The 18,439-nt window shown below is 36.8% G+C and overlaps 1 protein-coding gene across 2 annotated transcripts; it reads left to right on the top strand.

Annotated features, from left to right (window-relative positions):
• Positions 1-5,853: 5,853 nt before the first annotated feature.
• Positions 5,854-11,458, top strand: LOC109211215 (aspartic proteinase-like protein 2). Of its 2 annotated transcripts, none has more exons than XM_019374719.1 (10): positions 5,854-6,348; positions 6,935-7,064; positions 7,152-7,399; positions 7,500-7,727; positions 9,114-9,276; positions 9,445-9,518; positions 9,615-9,711; positions 10,045-10,111; positions 10,646-10,717; positions 10,961-11,458. In XM_019374719.1, exons 1-10 carry the CDS (start codon positions 6,107-6,109, stop codon positions 11,134-11,136), a joined length of 1,497 nt encoding a protein of 498 aa, XP_019230264.1. In that variant the 5' UTR covers positions 5,854-6,106; the 3' UTR covers positions 11,137-11,458. The 2 variants fall into 2 exon arrangements, with proteins under 2 accessions (XP_019230264.1, XP_019230263.1); XM_019374718.1 differs by having other exon boundaries at positions 7,149-7,399.
• The last annotated feature ends 6,981 nt before the right edge of the window (positions 11,459-18,439 follow it).

Here is an 18,439-nt window from a genome sequence, read left to right as displayed (position 1 = left end):
CCGAGTAAAAAGATGTTATGCATTTTTTCTTCTCTTTTTCTCTTTCCTTGTATTGATCGGCCTTGGCCGGGTGTAAGCGGGGATGACCCGCAATTAATTTCGTGGATAAATGAGATCTCTGTTCCGTTATTTGCTTTGTATCTGTTTTGTACCTCCTTTTTTCCCCTTTAGATTTTTCTTTGCATACGCTCGAAGGGGTGATTTGCCTTCGGATTCAACTCTGGTAGGCATGTTAGTTTTTAATTGCTGACGACTTTTCTTCTTCGACTCGGGGTGAGCGAGTCGGAGCCGTTGCTTGGTGATAGTGGCACTTAGCCTTAGTCCCAGTTCGGGCGCGGTCGAATTGTCGGCCGTGATGACAGAAACGCGACCTTGTAGTTTGACCGGGGCCGGACTTTACATGTCCCCAATCTTAGTTTGAGTTGGGAGTACTTACTTGAAGGGCGTGGGCGCCTAACCTGTGCCTCGATTCGTTGGAGGTTGGGTTTCGCTGAGTTCAACGATGAAGGCGCTTGGTCCGAGTCCTGGTTCAACTGTGGTTGAACTTGTTAGATTTGAGGATGAAGGCGTCTAGCCTTATGGTTCAAGCAAGGTCGGACTCGTTGGGTTTGATGGCGAAGGCGCGTAGTCTTAGTCTTGGTTCGATCGTAGCTAAACTTACTGGCGAAGGCGTATGGGCTTGATACAATTTGGAGGCGCGTAGCCTGAGTCATGGTTCAACTGTATTTGGACTTCTTGGCGAAGGCGCATAGCCTTGATTTCATGGCGAAGGCGCATAGCCTGAGTCCTAGTTCAACTGTTGTTNGCATAGCCTGAATCTTGGTTCAACCGTAGTTGAACTTACTGGTGAAGGCGCATAGCCTGAATCTTGGTTTGACCGTAGTTGAACTTACTGGGGAAGGTGCACTACCTTGATTTAATGACGAAGGCGCTTAGCCTGAGTCTCGGTTCAACTGTTGTTAAACTTTGTCGATCTTGATGACGAAGGCTCATGGCCTGAGTCCCAGTTCAACTGTTGTTAAACTTTGTCGATCTTGATGACGGTTCAACTGTTGTTAAACTTTGTCGATCTTGATGACGAAGGCTCATGGCCTGAGTCCCAGTTCAACTGTTGTTAAACTTTGTCGATCTTGATGACGAAGGCTCATGGCCTGAGTCCCATATTGTGGGTATTGAGTGCTGAAGCTCGGTTTGGATTCGAGACCTTGAGCGGCTCATCCGTTGTCCTCCCAACCAGGGTATATAGGCTGTCTTGTGGCGACTCTCGGCTCGAGATATCTCCGTGCCGGTTTCTGGCCGGAGCTCGTATCAGGGATGTGGGAGATGCCTTGCAGAGACCTCCCCTTAGGAGGGGGGGGGGAGGCTTCTTCTTTTTGTTTGCACTATCTGAGATCAGAGAGAGAGAGAGGACTTAGATCTTGATCTGAGATCTTCGAGTTCCTCCTCGAGCTTGGCGTTTCTTTCCTTTTGGTCCAGGGAAGAACTACGCGATTTTGCTAGGAAATCCCCACAGACGGCGCCAAATTATTTGACTCAAAAGTTATTACATACCTTATGAGTATAAAACAATATAAATAAATCACGGGAAAATCATAGCAAACCGTAATAATCCGTTGGGCCAAATGAAGAAAACGAAAATAAGTACTCAGGATTAGGGGGAGAAACATTAGAAGCCTTTATTGATAATATTGGTTTGGTCTGCCTCTCCATGAAGAGGTTCAGAGCCTTACAATGGTGTTCCTCTTGCCCATAATTTGGGTATCGTTGTCTTTTTTTTCTCTCTCCCTAGTGGTCAAGAAGAAGCCTTTTTTTTCTAGGGTTTCCTCTCTTGGTATTTATAGTTGTGAGCTTCGTGAGCTGGCAATAAGTGGCCGTGACCACGCTGGGATTTCGCCTTCATGGTGGCGGATAGGCCATGGCCTTGCTGATCGAATCAGATGCGGGTTGAATATCGTTAATTCTTAGTGGTTGTGCCACTAATTAATCATGAATTAGCTTAAGACGGGATTAGCTTCGTTAATTATCATGGGGTCGGATTCTGACCCATACATTAATAAGTTTCATTTTTTTATTTAATATCAGCAATGTTATGAAACAATAAAAGAAGAAGAATAGTATTACAGAGAAAAGTAGGGAGAGAGAATTCTTATTGATTTGGGATGAATTACAATAGAATAGAACCCTCTATTTATAGGGAGAGGGTGACTTAGCCACCAAGCAATGAACCCTAGAATCTCTCTAAATATAGACATTCACCATAAATACAATTCTATTTATAACATTCCCCCTTGAATGTCTATTCAACAGATAATGTGCCTGTTAAAACCTTGACTAAAATAAAACCCAATGGGAAAAAATTCTAGAAAAGGAAAAAGAGTACACATATCTAATAATACGCCGTTTGGTTGCCTTATTAAAAATCTTGCAAGAAAAACCCAGTGGGACAAAACCTTGTAAGAGAAAAAGAGTACAACACGTATTAACTCCCCCTGATGAGAGCATCAATTCACATCTTTAAGCTTTTGCATTCCAATCTTGTGCACCATCTTCAAAAGATCTTTGGTAGAGATTTGATAAACAAGTCAGCCATATTAACTTGAACGAATTTGTTTCACCTTGAAATCATCATCCCTAATAGATGTATTGTCTTCATATGATCTTGTCGGAATCGTTAGTTCAATATCTTCACATAGAGGTGAAAACTCTTGCTATCATATTATCATGCCTATAGTTATAGCAAGATATATTTGTGCACAAATTGCACTGAGGAAGTGGTACTTCAAGATCAAGAATTGTATATGCTTCAAGCAACTTAAATCCTTCATGGATTGTCATATAAGCCATATAGTAGACTTTAGATGCATATCAAGTTTTCATGTTATACTAGACATATATGATATCGAAAACTGATTGCACATACCATTGACTTTATACTTTCAAGTGTTTGAACTACATGTTCAAAACTACATGTCTTTCACGTGAAACCAATTCTATTCGAAATTGTTTCTTCCGACTTAAGATCCTCATATATATTTAGCGCTATCATAGATGCCGTCGACGAACATTTTATATCGGTTCCAACCTCCTTATTTTTCTTATAAAGACATAACATAGAGATCTCTCTTCATTTATATTTTCAGGTACCTGAATCTCTCCTGAGATTTTATGAAATGTTATGTCATGTGATCTTCTAGATCACTTGCCTCCTTTGTTATGATCATTTAGATCATTTGTTCATCTTCTTTATCAAGAAGTTTATTTGAAACAGATTTGTCTATACGCTTTAGGCGTACCATAGACTTTGTCCTTCTAGGACTTATTCTAATAGGAGCATTTGCAATGAGAATATAGTTACTTTCTTTGGGTAAGCAAATGCGTCTGGCATGCTTTGCAATATATTGCAAATGAATTATCATTTTATGAACTTCAAGTTCATATTATCTTATTCGAGGATCTAAATGTACAAATGATAATTCATTCCACGTAACTTTTTCTCAACTGTTTATCATGTCTCCCCCTCATGTTAGAAAAACTAACTTGTTTCCTCAACTTTGAGAACCCATCTTTGTACGTTATGGTATTAAATATACCTCGCACATCAATAACAATAAGATGGAATTATTTGGTTCCTGACCCTGAACCACTTGTGAGGGGAGAATGTAATATACTTTGGTATATAACATATATCAAATTGATATAGATAACTTTGTTCTCATAAGCAATTGTTTAGCTATTAAGTGGAGGAACTCAATAAATCATCTTGCTAAACCAATTGTGATGTAAACCAACTTATCAAGATAAACTATCTTGAATAGAAAATCTGAAATTATGCTCTAAATTAAATTATTGAGCAAGTTACCTCGTAAACACCAGGTTGCGGGTTAATAATAATCTCACATGTGACGATCTCATAGATGCATCTTATGTGGTATACATGGCAGGTGCATGGATCCATATTCACCTTTGATATTTCCAACATTCATGGGATTCAATCTCAATTTTAGTTGGTATATTAATTAATGAGAACATGCAACATAAGAGAATTCATAAAGAACTTTCTAGTTCTTTAATATTTACCCATGTGAATTCTCTTTTATTTTTGCACATCATGCTTAAATTGATATGGCTAAACTGATTATGCCAACTGGATAAATTACTAATATTGATAAAGACTAGGTTTACACCATGACGTGTGCAATTATCGATAAACTCCAAGTTTATTATGATATGGGTTTTTATATCAATAAACATCCACTTTATTGTGATATTCTTTTGTTTGTGTAGTACAAACTGGAGAATAAAGCGGGTAGCTTTTCACATACATATTACCCCGCTACAAGTTGTAGTAATAGAAGATATTAAATCTTTCCTTTATCTCAGTATGACCAACCGCTTTCGCGAATACTTTAGAAACTAAGTTTCTTTTAGACTTACTACAACACAATGTCTTATTAATAATCAATTTTATTCCTCCAAAATAGTAATAATTGGCTATTCCAAAGCTCTCAATTAATTTGGTACTACCATATATTCATCAACATCCATATGGTGAATATCTCTTTTAAAGAGAAAGTTATATCATTATGGTTATGGTCATAATTATATGCAAGATATGTTTCTTGCATTAATGTTATTCTTTAATAATCACATTGCCAAAATATTTTGGCGTGCAATAGGTACGTGACCAATGACCATTCATGCCATAATAATGACATTATTTTCTTATATCATCTCAAACCTCCTTTTAGAGGTGAGTGTGGTATATTAACTACCACTACCACATTTATATTCTTCCAAGAATGAATATGTATTCATAAATCAGATATTTTCACATTCACATCATGAATGGACCATAGTCATCTGTATGTGCTTTACGAAATCTTATGTCAAATCGATGACAAACATTAACTTCATAGAGTAAAGGCTTATTTTGAGAATCCTTATTATTCTCATTACCATGATAATGACGATTATAATTACGTCTATTACCACGTCCACATCCATTGATTCCTTTATGGTAATAATTTTGTCTTCTTTCAGACTTATTGCATATTGCTATCACATTCTCTTAAGGGAATGAGAATGGAGCAAATTCAATGGGACGAGTTTCCACTTCTTGTGCTCATAATCATACATGAATTTGATCATGGCAAGACATAGAAATTTTACCACTTCAGGTGGTTATAATTTCTTACAAACTCCATTAGAGTTATAATCAAACTTTGTTGTCTTTGCTTGTATATAAAATCAAATTATAGAATTTCAAGAATTTAAAAGAGAAAAATAAAGTAAGATACTTACCTTAAATCCAGAATTGAATCATGAAGGAAGTTCATGGAACAATTGGACAATCATTATGCTCAATCACAAAGCTTCTACTCAATTGGTTAGAGTCTCGTGCTGATAACGTGTTATGAAACAATAAAAGAAGAAGAATAGTATTGCAGAGAAAAGTAGGGAGAGAGAATTCTTATTGATTTGGGATGAATTACAATGAAATAGAACCCTCTATTTATAGGGGGAGGGTGACTTAGCCACCAAGCAATGAACCCTAAAATCTCTCTAAATATAGACATTCACCATAAATACAATTCTATTTATAACAAGCAACATATTTTTAGCCATAAATATCATGATATAATTAATACTATAAAATCTAAAAGTATTTTTTTTAAAAATTTACGCAAGATAAATTAGGTTATATCAATTGAAACGGTAAGAGTCGTGCATTAAATAAGCTTTCCCAAAGTATTAATTTAGATTTATAACATTAAAGTAAGTTGTACTCATATACACCTGGATAACATATTTAGACAATATATATATATATATACGCAACACAATTCCACCATTTGAAAAACTTCCGTTATCGTTTCACTCTCCTTTTTTTCCTCTCTCAAAAGCAGCAAAAACAGAGTGCTTACTTTTTCCCTCTATTCTTTCCTCCTCTTTTTCCCCTCTATTTCTTCTCTTTATTCATACCAACATAAATCATTCTTCAAATATATATACGGATATAATACATAAATATATTAATATCTGTTGATATGTCTCACACCAACCTATAGATACGTATACAAATTTATCTGTCGGTGAGTTTAAAGTGATGTTGTCGCCGGTGGTGTTTTTGGTGTTTGTGTGTGTATTTTTACCGGCGACGGCGACTGCGGTGGTGGGTGATGGAATGACGGTGACACTGCCGTTAGAAAGAGCATTTCCGACGAGTCATGGAGTTGAAGTGAGTCAACTCAAAGCGCGTGACCGAGTTAGACATGGACGAATCTTGCAGTCTTCTTATGGAGTTGTTGATTTCCCTGTTGAAGGCACTTATGATCCATTTCTTGTTGGGTATTAATACAAATTCTTCTCTATTTTGTGTTGCTTTTATTTTTATAGTGTTGAATGATGACATGATTTTAGCTTCAGCAACTGTTCTTGATGATCTATTTCATGAAGTTTAGCTTATAAGGTAATTAGTTTATTGATAATTTGGTTAATAGTTATTACTTTCTTTATGTAAAGTTTATATTGTAAATTGGGTAGCTCTCTTTTTGTTTCTTTTTTAAGAATTTAATGGAGAAAAAAGTTTCTTGGATTGGCGGCAATGGTAATTGGTAAAGCTTGTTTCTTGGGTTTTTTAGTAGTGTGTTACTGTTTTAATATGTACATTAAGGTCTACATACACACTACCCTCCCTGGACCCCACTTGTGCGATTATACTGGGTTTGTTGTTGTTTGTAGCTTGAGTATGTATTAAGGTGGATTGATTGCCTCTGGATTGTTGTTTACTCTATCTTTCGACTTTCTTGGTTTAATGTTACTTTTACTGGTCTATTCGCTTAGGTTAATCATTTTTTGGAGTAGTTTTATGATTGATTTACAAGTTATACATCTAGCATAGTGAATGTTAGTTGAGGGTATGATTTTGTTTCAGGCTTTACTTTACAAGAGTTCAGTTAGGTTCCCCTCCAAAGGAATTCTATGTACAGATAGATACTGGAAGTGATGTCTTGTGGGTTAGTTGTGCGTCTTGTAATGGTTGCCCGACTTCTAGTGGACTTCAGGTTTGGATATCATTATTCCTGCAAATTGCCATGTTAGCGTAGAGTTGTAAGAATACTGCTTGATTAGATTTTGCTTTCCATTAGCAGATTCAGCTAGACTTCTTTGATCCATCAAGTTCGTCAACAGCTCGACCGATCTCATGTTCGGACCAAAGATGTGCTCTTGGAGAACAATCCTCTGACTCTGGTTGTTCTACTCAAAACCAGTGCAGTTACACGTTCCAGTATGGTGATGGCAGTGGGACATCAGGTTACTATGTTGCGGATTTTATGCATTTCAATACAATCGTGGGGAATTCTTTGACATCGAACTCGTCTGCTCCTGTTGTTTTTGGGTGAGCTATCAATCATCTTTATAATTTGAGATGGCATATGTGATTACTTTCCGCTACTTGTCAGTGTTTAACCTTATTGCTGTTGGATTTTATGACACAGATGTAGCACATCACAGACCGGTGACCTAACTAAGCCGGATAGAGCAATTGATGGGATCTTTGGATTTGGGCAGCAGGGCTTGTCAGTTATCGCACAACTTTCCTCCCAACGAGTGACGCCTAATGTGTTCTCCCATTGCTTGAAAGGAAGTAACGGCGGAGGTGGTATCTTGGTGCTAGGTCAGATTGTGGAGCCAAATTTAGTTTACACTCCACTTGTCCCATCACAGTATGTTATCTCTCTCATAGCGGGCTTGCATGACTTAATTTGTCTTTCTAGATAATCCCTGACCATGTTCTCCATTTTCTTTGCCAAAAGCTCTTGCAAAGCTTTCTGATCTCTGCCAAATATCGGCATAGCAAAGGTGTTCTTGATTGATAGTTCTTTAACCAGATCTCATCTAAGATGATAAAAAAAAAAAAGCAATCAAAAGTTACACATTTGACTAAGAAGTTCGATTACCCAGATTTTGTGTGAAGTTTGCTTTCTTTGATTATATGTGTATTTGAGGTTGAGTCCTAAGAGTTATCTTTTGGGAAAAAATGCTTATTCTATCCCAGTTTGTTTTTGTGTCTAGTGGGGTCTACAGTAAGTTATGTCGATTCTTATAAGAACTTATTGGCTATCATTAACGGCATAATGGGAATGTAAAAACCAGATAATTTAAAAAATGTTCCAACCTTTTTAGGACAGAGAAAAAGGAAATGAGTGTCAAACAAATAGGGATGTGGGACTATTTTCTTTTCTTTTTATTTTTGTAATGTCAACGATGTCTTAATCTCAGTTAGTTGGAGTCTATATATGACTCCTTCATATTAGTCCTACTCTGTTCAGGTGCAATACAAAGGAATGATAATATTGGAAGACGTATACATTGGAGAAAAAGGAAAAGGCAATACGAGACTCTGGTATTGTTGATCTAGATTGATATGGCGAGGCTTGTTACTGATACTGTGGAGACTCCTTCAATAGATACATCACTGATCCAAAGATCTTTTTGTTTTTGTAATCTAACACAGCTTATGTTGGGAAGTAGAAAATGTGATCGACCATGTTAGCTGGGGGGGGGGTACCTTTGATGTTTTATATTGTTAATTATTTGATCTGTATTTCCCCATAAAGCATGCAAATATCTGTTCCCAGGGAGCTGAATTATGCACTCGTTGCTCATGATTAATAATTAACCTTTGTTACTGTGGGGACTCTTGAGCTGACTGAGCTTCAAATAAAATTATAATCAGACTGTCATTTTTTATGTACAGCCTGTAGGTAATAGAGCTTCGGTTCTTCAGTTCTCTGTTTCAAAGTAAAGATTGGACAACCTGAGTTGTTACTCATCCCTTATGGTTGGGTATAAACAAGAATTGGACTGAACATCTGTCTTCTGATTTTTGAACTCATCTGTCTGTTGATTGCTCAAATTGAAATGAACACTGTGTACTAAAGAACTGGTTTCCAGCGGTTTACTTGAATGACTTGTCAGTGATTTCCTAATATTTAGAAAATGTAATTTCGATAAGAGATTAGATATTGACCATTTGATTCGGATATCTTTCACCTACATATCCCAACATTACCATGATGTAACATGATTTTTTTTTTTCTGGTTACCAGGCCACATTACAACTTGAATCTTCAGAGTATTGCTCTCAATGGGCAGACAATGCCTATTAGTCCAGAAGTATTTGAAACATCAAGCAACAGAGGAACCATAGTTGACTCCGGGACGACTCTGGCGTATCTTGCTGAAGAAGCTTATGATCCTTTTATTAATGCTGTAAGTTATCGCATAGGCAGATTCTGTGAATTCCGTGCCAGTTGTGATTTAGAAAAAGTTTCGCTTGAATCCACTTCAGCTGTACCGTTATCAACGTACTACTGAAACAAAGTTGGTAAATATCATCAGAAATGCTCCTTACGACTTACAGTCTTCTGTCTCGTGCAGATCAATCAAGCTGTTTCACAGAATGTGCGCCCACTTGTTACCAAGGGAAACCAGTGTTATCTAACAACCTCCAGGTTTTCTAAAACTTCTCGACACGGGCTCATTTCTTTGTGATGATTTTACTTTAGTTTGTACAAAAAATATGACTGGCTCCTCTTTCTTGTGCTCAGCGTCGGTGATATATTTCCAACAGTTAGTTTGACCTTTGCTGGTGGTGCAACAATGGTATTAAGGGCTGCGGACTACCTTATACAGCAAAATTCCATTGTAAGTCGAATTTTCTTTGAACTAATTGAAGTAGTCTTATGCTGCAGATGATTTCATTCCATTTACCCCTATTTTACCTACTTATGGTATATTTTAAGCATGTCGACCTGCTCAAAACTTACTTCTAATTATCGTTTAGTTATCATTTCGAAGAATGAGAGAATTTCGTTAACGTTGATGAATATTATTTTGTCAATGTTTTATTCCAATATGTTCACCAAACTTGACTGTAGCCAAAAGCTATTTAATTGTGATTGCAGCTGCAATCTACTTGTCAAAGTTATCTATTGCATTTAATTAGTTTTGCACTCAGTTAGCCACTTGCTTTTGTAGGGTGGTGCCGCTGTCTGGTGCATGGGCTTTCAGAAAATTCCGGGCCAAGGATTGACAATTTTAGGAGGTAATCTCTTGAAGTCAAATGAGTGGACTTTTTCCCTGCACCTGATCTCAGTTTCGTACTCCCTCTTTTGTGTGTTTCTCATGACACCCAACAACAACAACATACCCAGTGAAATCCCACTAGTGGGGTCTGGGGAGAGTAAAGTGTACGCAGACCTTACCCCTACCCCAAAAGGATAGAGAGGCTGTTTCCGGGAGACTCTCATGACACCATCTCTTTCATTTATTTCTACCCGTTGTATCACTGAGCTAAATTGGTTACTTAGATTTCTATACACTGTTAATTTTAAAGGACTATAACAGCAAATATTTTCCCTATACGACGCTGGGACTATAACAGCAAATATTTTCTTTCATTTTCATATACGACGCTGGGATCTATTCTTACACCTACTGTTTTTGCCAGTACTTCTTTTGATCATTTTCATGACTCATAATTCTTATTACATATCTGATATTTATCAATAAGCATTTGTTTTGATGATTGTGTCATTGTAGTTTATTTTTTGATTCATATGTTTATATTTGTGTGCAGATCTTGTTCTAAAAGACAAGATTATTGTTTACGATTTGGCTGGACAACGGGTTGGATGGGCCAATTACGATTGTAAGTCATATTGCTTTTCAGATGATCGTTGGCCAAACTTAATAAGTACACATTGCTTCCAGCTTTAAAGTTGTAAATACTTGACTGAACTCGAGATACAGTAAGGTTTCAGGATTCAATGTACTACCAGGAAAAAGAACTTTTCTGTAACAGACGATATAGTTAGTCTCTGTGGTATATTAAAGTATAAGTTCAGTCAGTTATCAAGTTATGCTAACACACGTCCTGTTGTTTAAATATCAGGTTCGCAGGCGGTTAATGTTTCAGCTACCACAAGCAGAGGGAAAACTGAGTATGTCAATGCAGGACAGATTGGTAACAACAGTTCGCCGCGTAGTGACTCTTACAAGCTGTTACTAAGCTTCATTCTAACTTCTGTCTTACATGTATTAGTGCGTGGCAGAAACTCAATCTTGTAACGGCTTAGGCAAACTGCTCAATTTTTTCTCTCTTTTTTTTTTTCTTTTCTTTTGTATAGCTGACTGTCCTGTAGTTATTTATTTACAGCGGTCGATGAAGATCTGTGTCTTCAGATCTGGATTGCTAAAATTTTAGGTGCCTTTAATGGTAGCCTTAGATATGTTGTTTGTTCAACTTAGAAACTCATGTAGTGGTTAAAATTTCATGTAAAGTAGATTTATACACAGGTGTATTACTATATTATCCATACAGAGAAACATTTGGTTTTTTTTGGAATGAGAATTGTGTTAAATACTCTGTACAATCAGAAGTTTTTCTTCAGGAGCTGATGAAAAAGTATTTGTCTTGCGTGTTGTGAATATAAAAGGGAGCAAAGGCATGTTTAGTGTCTTGCCTTTGACGTTTTCTTGCATTTTTTTGAGGTATGGCAGGTATATGTAAGAAAGTTTTAACAAAAATGGAATAAATCTTTAAACTTGACTTCCATTAGATGAGTTTCATCTTGATCAACTCTTTAAGAAAGTTTATACTTCAATTTTTATGTTTGAACTTGATGTGTACTTGCTACTTATTTGTTAATATAAACAATGCATAAAAATTACGTAACGTAAAATCAAATTGTAACAAGAGTCAGAGGCGGCTCAATGCTATTGGAGGCCTAAAGCCAAGACATAATAAGAGACCTTAACTTGTTTAATAATTTTAAATATTTTTGTTAAAGTTTATTCCTTTTACTTTTTGAGCATCTTGACGATGTAACCAACCCATTTAATCTTTGTTGAAACATTACTAACCTTTGATAGTAAGATTTTATTAAGTTTATTTTTGAATTTTTTTTCACATGACCGTCAACATAACTCACTATATAGCACTTCCTCCCAAAGCAACAATCATGTGAAAATTTATATTTACAAAGATGATAAATAAATTAACTATAGCTTTTTATGATCTAATTAGCTTGAAGCGTGCCTATAGAGATCTTGAAAGAAAATATCTTAAAGTTAGAGTTGTAAATAAAATTTACTCAAGTTGGAGTAAGAAAAACTGGAAAGTAACTGCAGATTCAATTGCCTTTTACTTGCATTTGAATTTTCTCAACCAACTCCGAAAAAAGACAATATAAATATAAAACTATGTTATTAACATTGGTGACAAGGTAGCAAAAGATGGTTGAATTTGTTTTATCACTATTTAATAATACATACAATAAATATTTAGATTACACATAAAAAAGTAACTTTTGGGGCCTCTAATTTTGTGAGGCCTAAAACGGCCGCTTTAGTGGCCTTGGGGTTAAGCCACCTCTGACAAGAGTAAGGATAGTGATTGAGGGCCTGACCCCGTAAAGATCTGTAAGATCAACTGCATAAGAACGAGGTTCGAGCTGATAAAACATGAAAAACCCCCAATAACGGGAGTCGCAACTCTTCAACTTTTAGATTTTTTTTAATTCCGGTTCTTCAGTTTTTTTTTTCTACTTAAGTTGCTCAATTAATGTTAATCGCATATGTAGTTAGACAAAACCAGGTCCATCCCTCATGTGCACAAAAACGGGCAGATTCGAGCATGTGAGAAGCACGTGAAGGAGATAAGCTTAACTTGGTGTATTTAATACCTCCTGATCGAAAAGGTTGCATAATTGATAAGGAGAAGGACTCCTTACTCAAAGAGAACATTATCCAAGATAGGGAAGGAGTTAGAAGTTGAGATCAACTAGAACTCTTCCACCAAGGAAGAGTTGCATCAGAACTCTAGTTATTTCTTTATCTACTAACTCTATAAATTGCATGATGTTCTCACATTACACGTGTTGCACAAAAACGCAGAAGTTAAACGTGAATTGAGAGCAAAATAGCAAGGCTTTTTGCAAGCAATTCGTGTGTGATTCAAGTGCGCAAACCTAAAGCTACATGAACCAGATTGAAGAACCAGCTCCATAAAGAGTTCTATGTGTCTTTCTTTATTTCTAGTTCAATTGTTGTAGGTGTTTTCATATTGTACCTTTCAGCTTTCATAGAAGCAATTGTATTAGGTACTTTGAGTATTCAAGTTAGAGTTAACTTGAAAGTGTCGCAGCAGTTGATGTTGTGTGCCACACTGGGATTAGAGTTTAATCCTTAGGTTTACAAGAGTTTTGTAAATGCAGTTTTGGCTTAATGATTTTAGTGGAAGTTTGGGAAAATCCTACTGAGTAGTAGGTCGTGGTTTTTTCACCTTTTGAGCCAGGTGTTTTCCACGTAAAAATCTCTGTATTCTTTATTTTATGCACTCTTAATTCTGCAAACAGTAATAGTTAGTATACCTAGAAGAACCAGGTTCTTCTAGAGTGAAAGTTGGGTACCACACAAATCACCCCCCCCCCCCTCTTGTGTGGTATTGACGTGTAGAACATCAATTGGTATCAGAGCAGGTTATCCTTGAAGAGGCTAACACCTTAGGAAAAGATCAACATGAGTGCACCACCTGGGAACTGGTAACGGCAATCCACTGTTAGGCCTCCACTTTTCAATGGTCAATACTATTCTTGGTGGAAGAACAGGATGAGAGACCACATCATAGGAGAAGACTTTGAACTCTGGGACATAGTCACTGATGGTCCCTTGGCTACTACAAAGAAAAATGCTTCTATACTGCTGAAGATTTGAAGAAATGGGAAAAGAATGCTAAGGCCAAGAAATGGCTTGTGTGTGGACTTGGTCCAGACGAGTACAATAGAATTCAAAGCTGTACTACTGCAAAGGAAATATGGGACACTTTACAAGTGGCTCATGAAGGAACTCCTCAAGTAAAGAGATCAAGATGGACACTACTATATTCTCAATATGAGAATTTCAGTATGAAGGAAGGAGAATCTATCCAAGAGATGTATACAAGGTTCACCACACTGACAAATGAACTTGACTCTCTTGGAAGGGTTATTCTTGAAGAGGACAAAGTTGAGAAGATTTTGACAAGGGTTCTGCCAGTCTCTTGGGAAAGCAAAATCACAGTTATTCAGGAATCAAAGATCATTTTCACTCTTATGTTGGATGAGCTAATTGGAAATCTCACTGCCTATGAACTTAGAAGGCAAACCATGAAGATGGATGCACCCAAGAAGGAAACGAGCATGGCATTCAGAATCACGGAAGGTGCTGATCTAGAGGAGGATGAAATGACCATGATCACAAAGGATTTCAAGAAGTACCTAATGAGAGGAAATGGTCCTTCAAGAAGTGGAAGCTATAATAATTATTCCCAAAACTATCATTTTGGTGAGTAATTTATTTCCATCCTCCTATTTACATCACAATATAATTAAGGTAATTTTTTGCATATTTTTTTTATAAATCTATTTGATATTTTAAGCTAAAATTGCAATTATAGCCTATATTGCGATTAATAGCATCTTACAATTATAAAATTACTCCTAGTATTTTTAAATTAACATTTCTATATTATTAATTAATTCAGTGCTTTTAATTTATTTTTAAAAATCGTTTTAACTATTTTAATCAAATTAAAAGGGGAGAAATTGGCTATTTAATACATAGCCCATTGCGTTTCAACTATAGCCATATTAAACCCCTAATTTAAACTCAATTTTACCGGCCCAAATCCTAATATCGACCCAACCCTGACCCAATTCATAATACCCGACCGGATCCCCCCTTTAATCACAGCCGTTGATCTAAAAGATCAACGGCTCAAATTAAACCTTTCCTTTTTAATTCACCGACTACCCCCAACCCTAATTCATTTTCACCCTTCAGCCGCCCTTGAATCCCCAAATTCTCTCAAGGTTCTTCGGAACCCTAGCTTCCCCCTACCTTGTTCCACCGTGTCTTCACCGGAGTCCATGGCTTCTCAGGCCATGGACAGCCCATACTCACCTCCTACGGCTCCTACATGCCTGTTGCTCGAAGGTTCGAGGCCAGACCTCGAGGGTCTTCACTCAGACCTTCAGCGATTCGAGGAGTTCAGCCATCTCCGGCCTTGCTCCGGTGGCTCTTGGTCTTCTGAGCCTGATTATGACCTCATCCGACTTAGATCGGACATTTTCGAAGCCTTTCTCATTCTAGGGTTCATCTGAAACCCTAACTATCGAGGTTCTCTCCGATTATTTTTAGATCTGTTATATGTTTGCAATATTGCTTAAGTTTCTTAAACGTTTTCTCCGATTTTCTTTCAAAAAGTTACTTCTTTTCGATTAGGGTTTCTGGAAAAGGTTCTTGAAAATGTTTCTGACTCTTCTTCTTCTTCTTCTTCTTTTCTTGGTGTGAATCGATCCCTGATATGTTCTTATTTGCTCTTTTTTGACTCGCATGCTTTTTTGTGTGTTCTTATATTTGCTGTAATATGAAGTTTTTCTATTGTGCTCCGTTCTGTCTCCTACTGGTTTCAATATCATGCTCTCACATGCCTATCTTATGTATTCCTTTACTGTGTTTTCCTATTGAGTTTTAGTCCTTTGTTTGCCTTTACCAGACTTTGTTCTTTCTAGATGTGTTTCATCGACTATTTCCTTAAGTTTACACTACCCCTTTATCTCCTGAACTCGTTTAAATTCCATGCTTTTCTTGAAACTTGTTCCCTGTACTTCAAATTAGTTTCTATGTTCTATTTGCCTTGAACCTGCTATTGTGCTTGTATGTTTTCTCATGAGACTCTGAAAGAGGTCTCTGAGTCTGTTTCAATAGCTTGCCTTCTCATCTCTGTGTCGAATTCGAGTTTAAATACCCTAAGATTTGGGGGTTTCTTTGGCATGTTTGATTTTGTGTTTGGACAGGGGTTCTACTTTGAAACCTTGAACTCTCAGACTCACTCCGAGTTTATGAACTGAATTTGAACTTTTTCTGCGTTTGTGATTTTGAAACTTTCTTGCCATCTTTCGTAATTAGCATGACATCCTTCTTGCTTGACATGTCTATGTGTTTTATATATGAGAGCTTCTCTTTCAAAGGTTTTGCCAAATGTTAATTGATTCTAATCCCTTTAAACTTTCCTTTACCTCTTTTCTGACTCGGTTCAATCGAACAAGGCTTTCAACTTGGTTTTTTCACTGGCTGTTTTACTGATTACCTTTCCTTGTTTTTCACAAATCAAGTACCACTAGAGTTTTACCTTAAATAGTTTTTATGTATTTACCCTTTATTGTACTGCTTGGGAAAATATTCTGATTGAACCTTTCCTTAATTATCTTTACCCGTTGGAAATCAGAATCCCTTAATTGAAGGGAAATTGATTTTCAAGGTTATTTTCCTTACCTTTTCTTACTTACTTGCTGCACTATAAAAATGGCCTTCCCTTCTATACTTTCAACAATCTTCATTCACTGATTTTCGAATCACAAACTCTCTTGTACTCTTTACTCTCTTCTGAGATCTTTTGCATTGCTTGCTCGCAATTTGGCTTACCAAAGCTTCTGCTTTTCATTTATTTTTCTGAAACTGGTATGTCCTACTTTTGATTCTAGCATCAACTCCAATGTGTTTATTTACAAGCTTTTATGCCCATGCCTACTTTACTGCTTTGTAGAGTTCAACTTTAAAGTAATACTTATGTCTTGCTATCTGTTGCTGCAATGAATCCCTATCCCCCATCCCCCTTTTATGTGCTTGGGCTGTAGTTTAAGACATGGCAATATACAAAGTTATTGTCATGTATTAAAACAGGGTCCTTTGGATCCTTGCCTCTTTCAATTTCCCATACCCCCATTCCCTTATGTGTATTGAGTTAAGGTATAGCCTGGCAACATCCAAGTTATTGTCCAGGGCTTAACCTGACTTTCAAAAGGTCCTAACTCTTTAATTTTTAAGCTGACCGGCTGGTCAGGGGTGTACCAGCATTCCAGTTGCTGGGCATGACCACCAGCCTGCCCTGGCTCCCCTTAATTCCCTTTCATTGAACTTACACTTACTCCTAGTCTCTAAGTTCTTCCCTCCTCCTATGAGCCTTGCCTTGGGACCTTGAGTGCCCTCTGAACTTGGACATTTGAGGGCTGGCCCTTCCACACTGCACTATGTTCTTAACTCTACAATGATATTTGGGGTTTAAGCATTGCCAGGAATTCTTGAAGTTCCTTGGAACTTTGACACATCCCAAATAAGAGAAAGGCTTTGAAAATCCGATCCTGGAAGTTGGTTTATCTCATATTATTAGACTTTAAGTCTGGATTAGGCTGATTAGATGTATATGTAATCACTGATGTAATTTTATTATTCCTTCTGATTCGCTTGGTCTGTAATAATCTTTGTAAATAACTTTGTAATAACTACTGGGTATAGTGAAAGGGGATCGGACTGAATGCATGCCAAAGGGGTAGAAATCATGTCTATAAGATATTTACTCTTTAAAATTCTGCATTTTCACATAGAAATCATGTCAATAGGATATTTACCTTTTAAAATACTGCATCTCACATAGAAATCATGTTCATAGGATCATTACTTTCAAACTCTGCATTTTCACGTAGATACCATGTCTATAGGATATTTACTCTTTAAAATTCTGCATCTCGCCTAGAAACCATGTTCATAGGGTTATCACTTTCAAAGCCTGCATTTTTCACATAGATACCATGCCCATGGGTTTTCTGCACTTTGTAATAATACCATGGCAATAAATCGATAATGAAGCTATGCATATTGTATAGATAATATGCCTATAGGACTACCTGCACTTTGCATATACATTTGTCATTAGGCAAGCCTGCTTATAGGAGTTAAAATAACTCATTACATATAGATGACTTGCCTATAGCATCTCTGCTCAAAATCAGTTACACCTAGAAAGCATGCCTATAGGAACTATCAACTTAATCAGAATCGCCACTCGTTCCTAAGTTTAAAATCAGTGGCAATTCGTTTAACACTCGTAGAGCTTATAACTAATGACTTGTTGCAATCAGTTATTCCTTCGTCCCTGGATTAATAGATATCATGCCTATAGGCCCTGTTTAACATACAAATAGTTAGATAATTAATCAACTGTCAGTTTTCGACAACTACATCTAAGCAGGACTAATTTGGACTCCCTATCAGGGAAATATGTGGTAAATCAATTCTTCCTACGCTAATTTTAATTAATGACCTAAACAGTATGTGTAAGACGTGCTAAACAATTCGATTCTTTAAGTGAGGAGGCCTACTTGAGCCTTTAATTGTTCTTATTTCCCCATTAACTGCTTTATTTGTTTTGTTTGTCGCCCTAGAATTTTATCCTTTAAAAAACCCCTGAAAAAGTCCAAGCTCCCCCCCTTTTAGGACTTAGTGGTCCTAAACGCCTCCGGGACTGATAGGTGGAGGGGTAATAGCATGCAGT

The sequence above is a fragment of the Nicotiana attenuata genome, unplaced genomic scaffold, assembly GCF_001879085.1.
Source record: "Nicotiana attenuata strain UT unplaced genomic scaffold, NIATTr2, whole genome shotgun sequence".
NCBI classification, from domain to species: domain Eukaryota; kingdom Viridiplantae; phylum Streptophyta; class Magnoliopsida; order Solanales; family Solanaceae; genus Nicotiana; species Nicotiana attenuata.
Note: the sequence above shows the minus strand (reverse complement) of the source record. Positions and strands in the feature narration are given on the sequence as shown.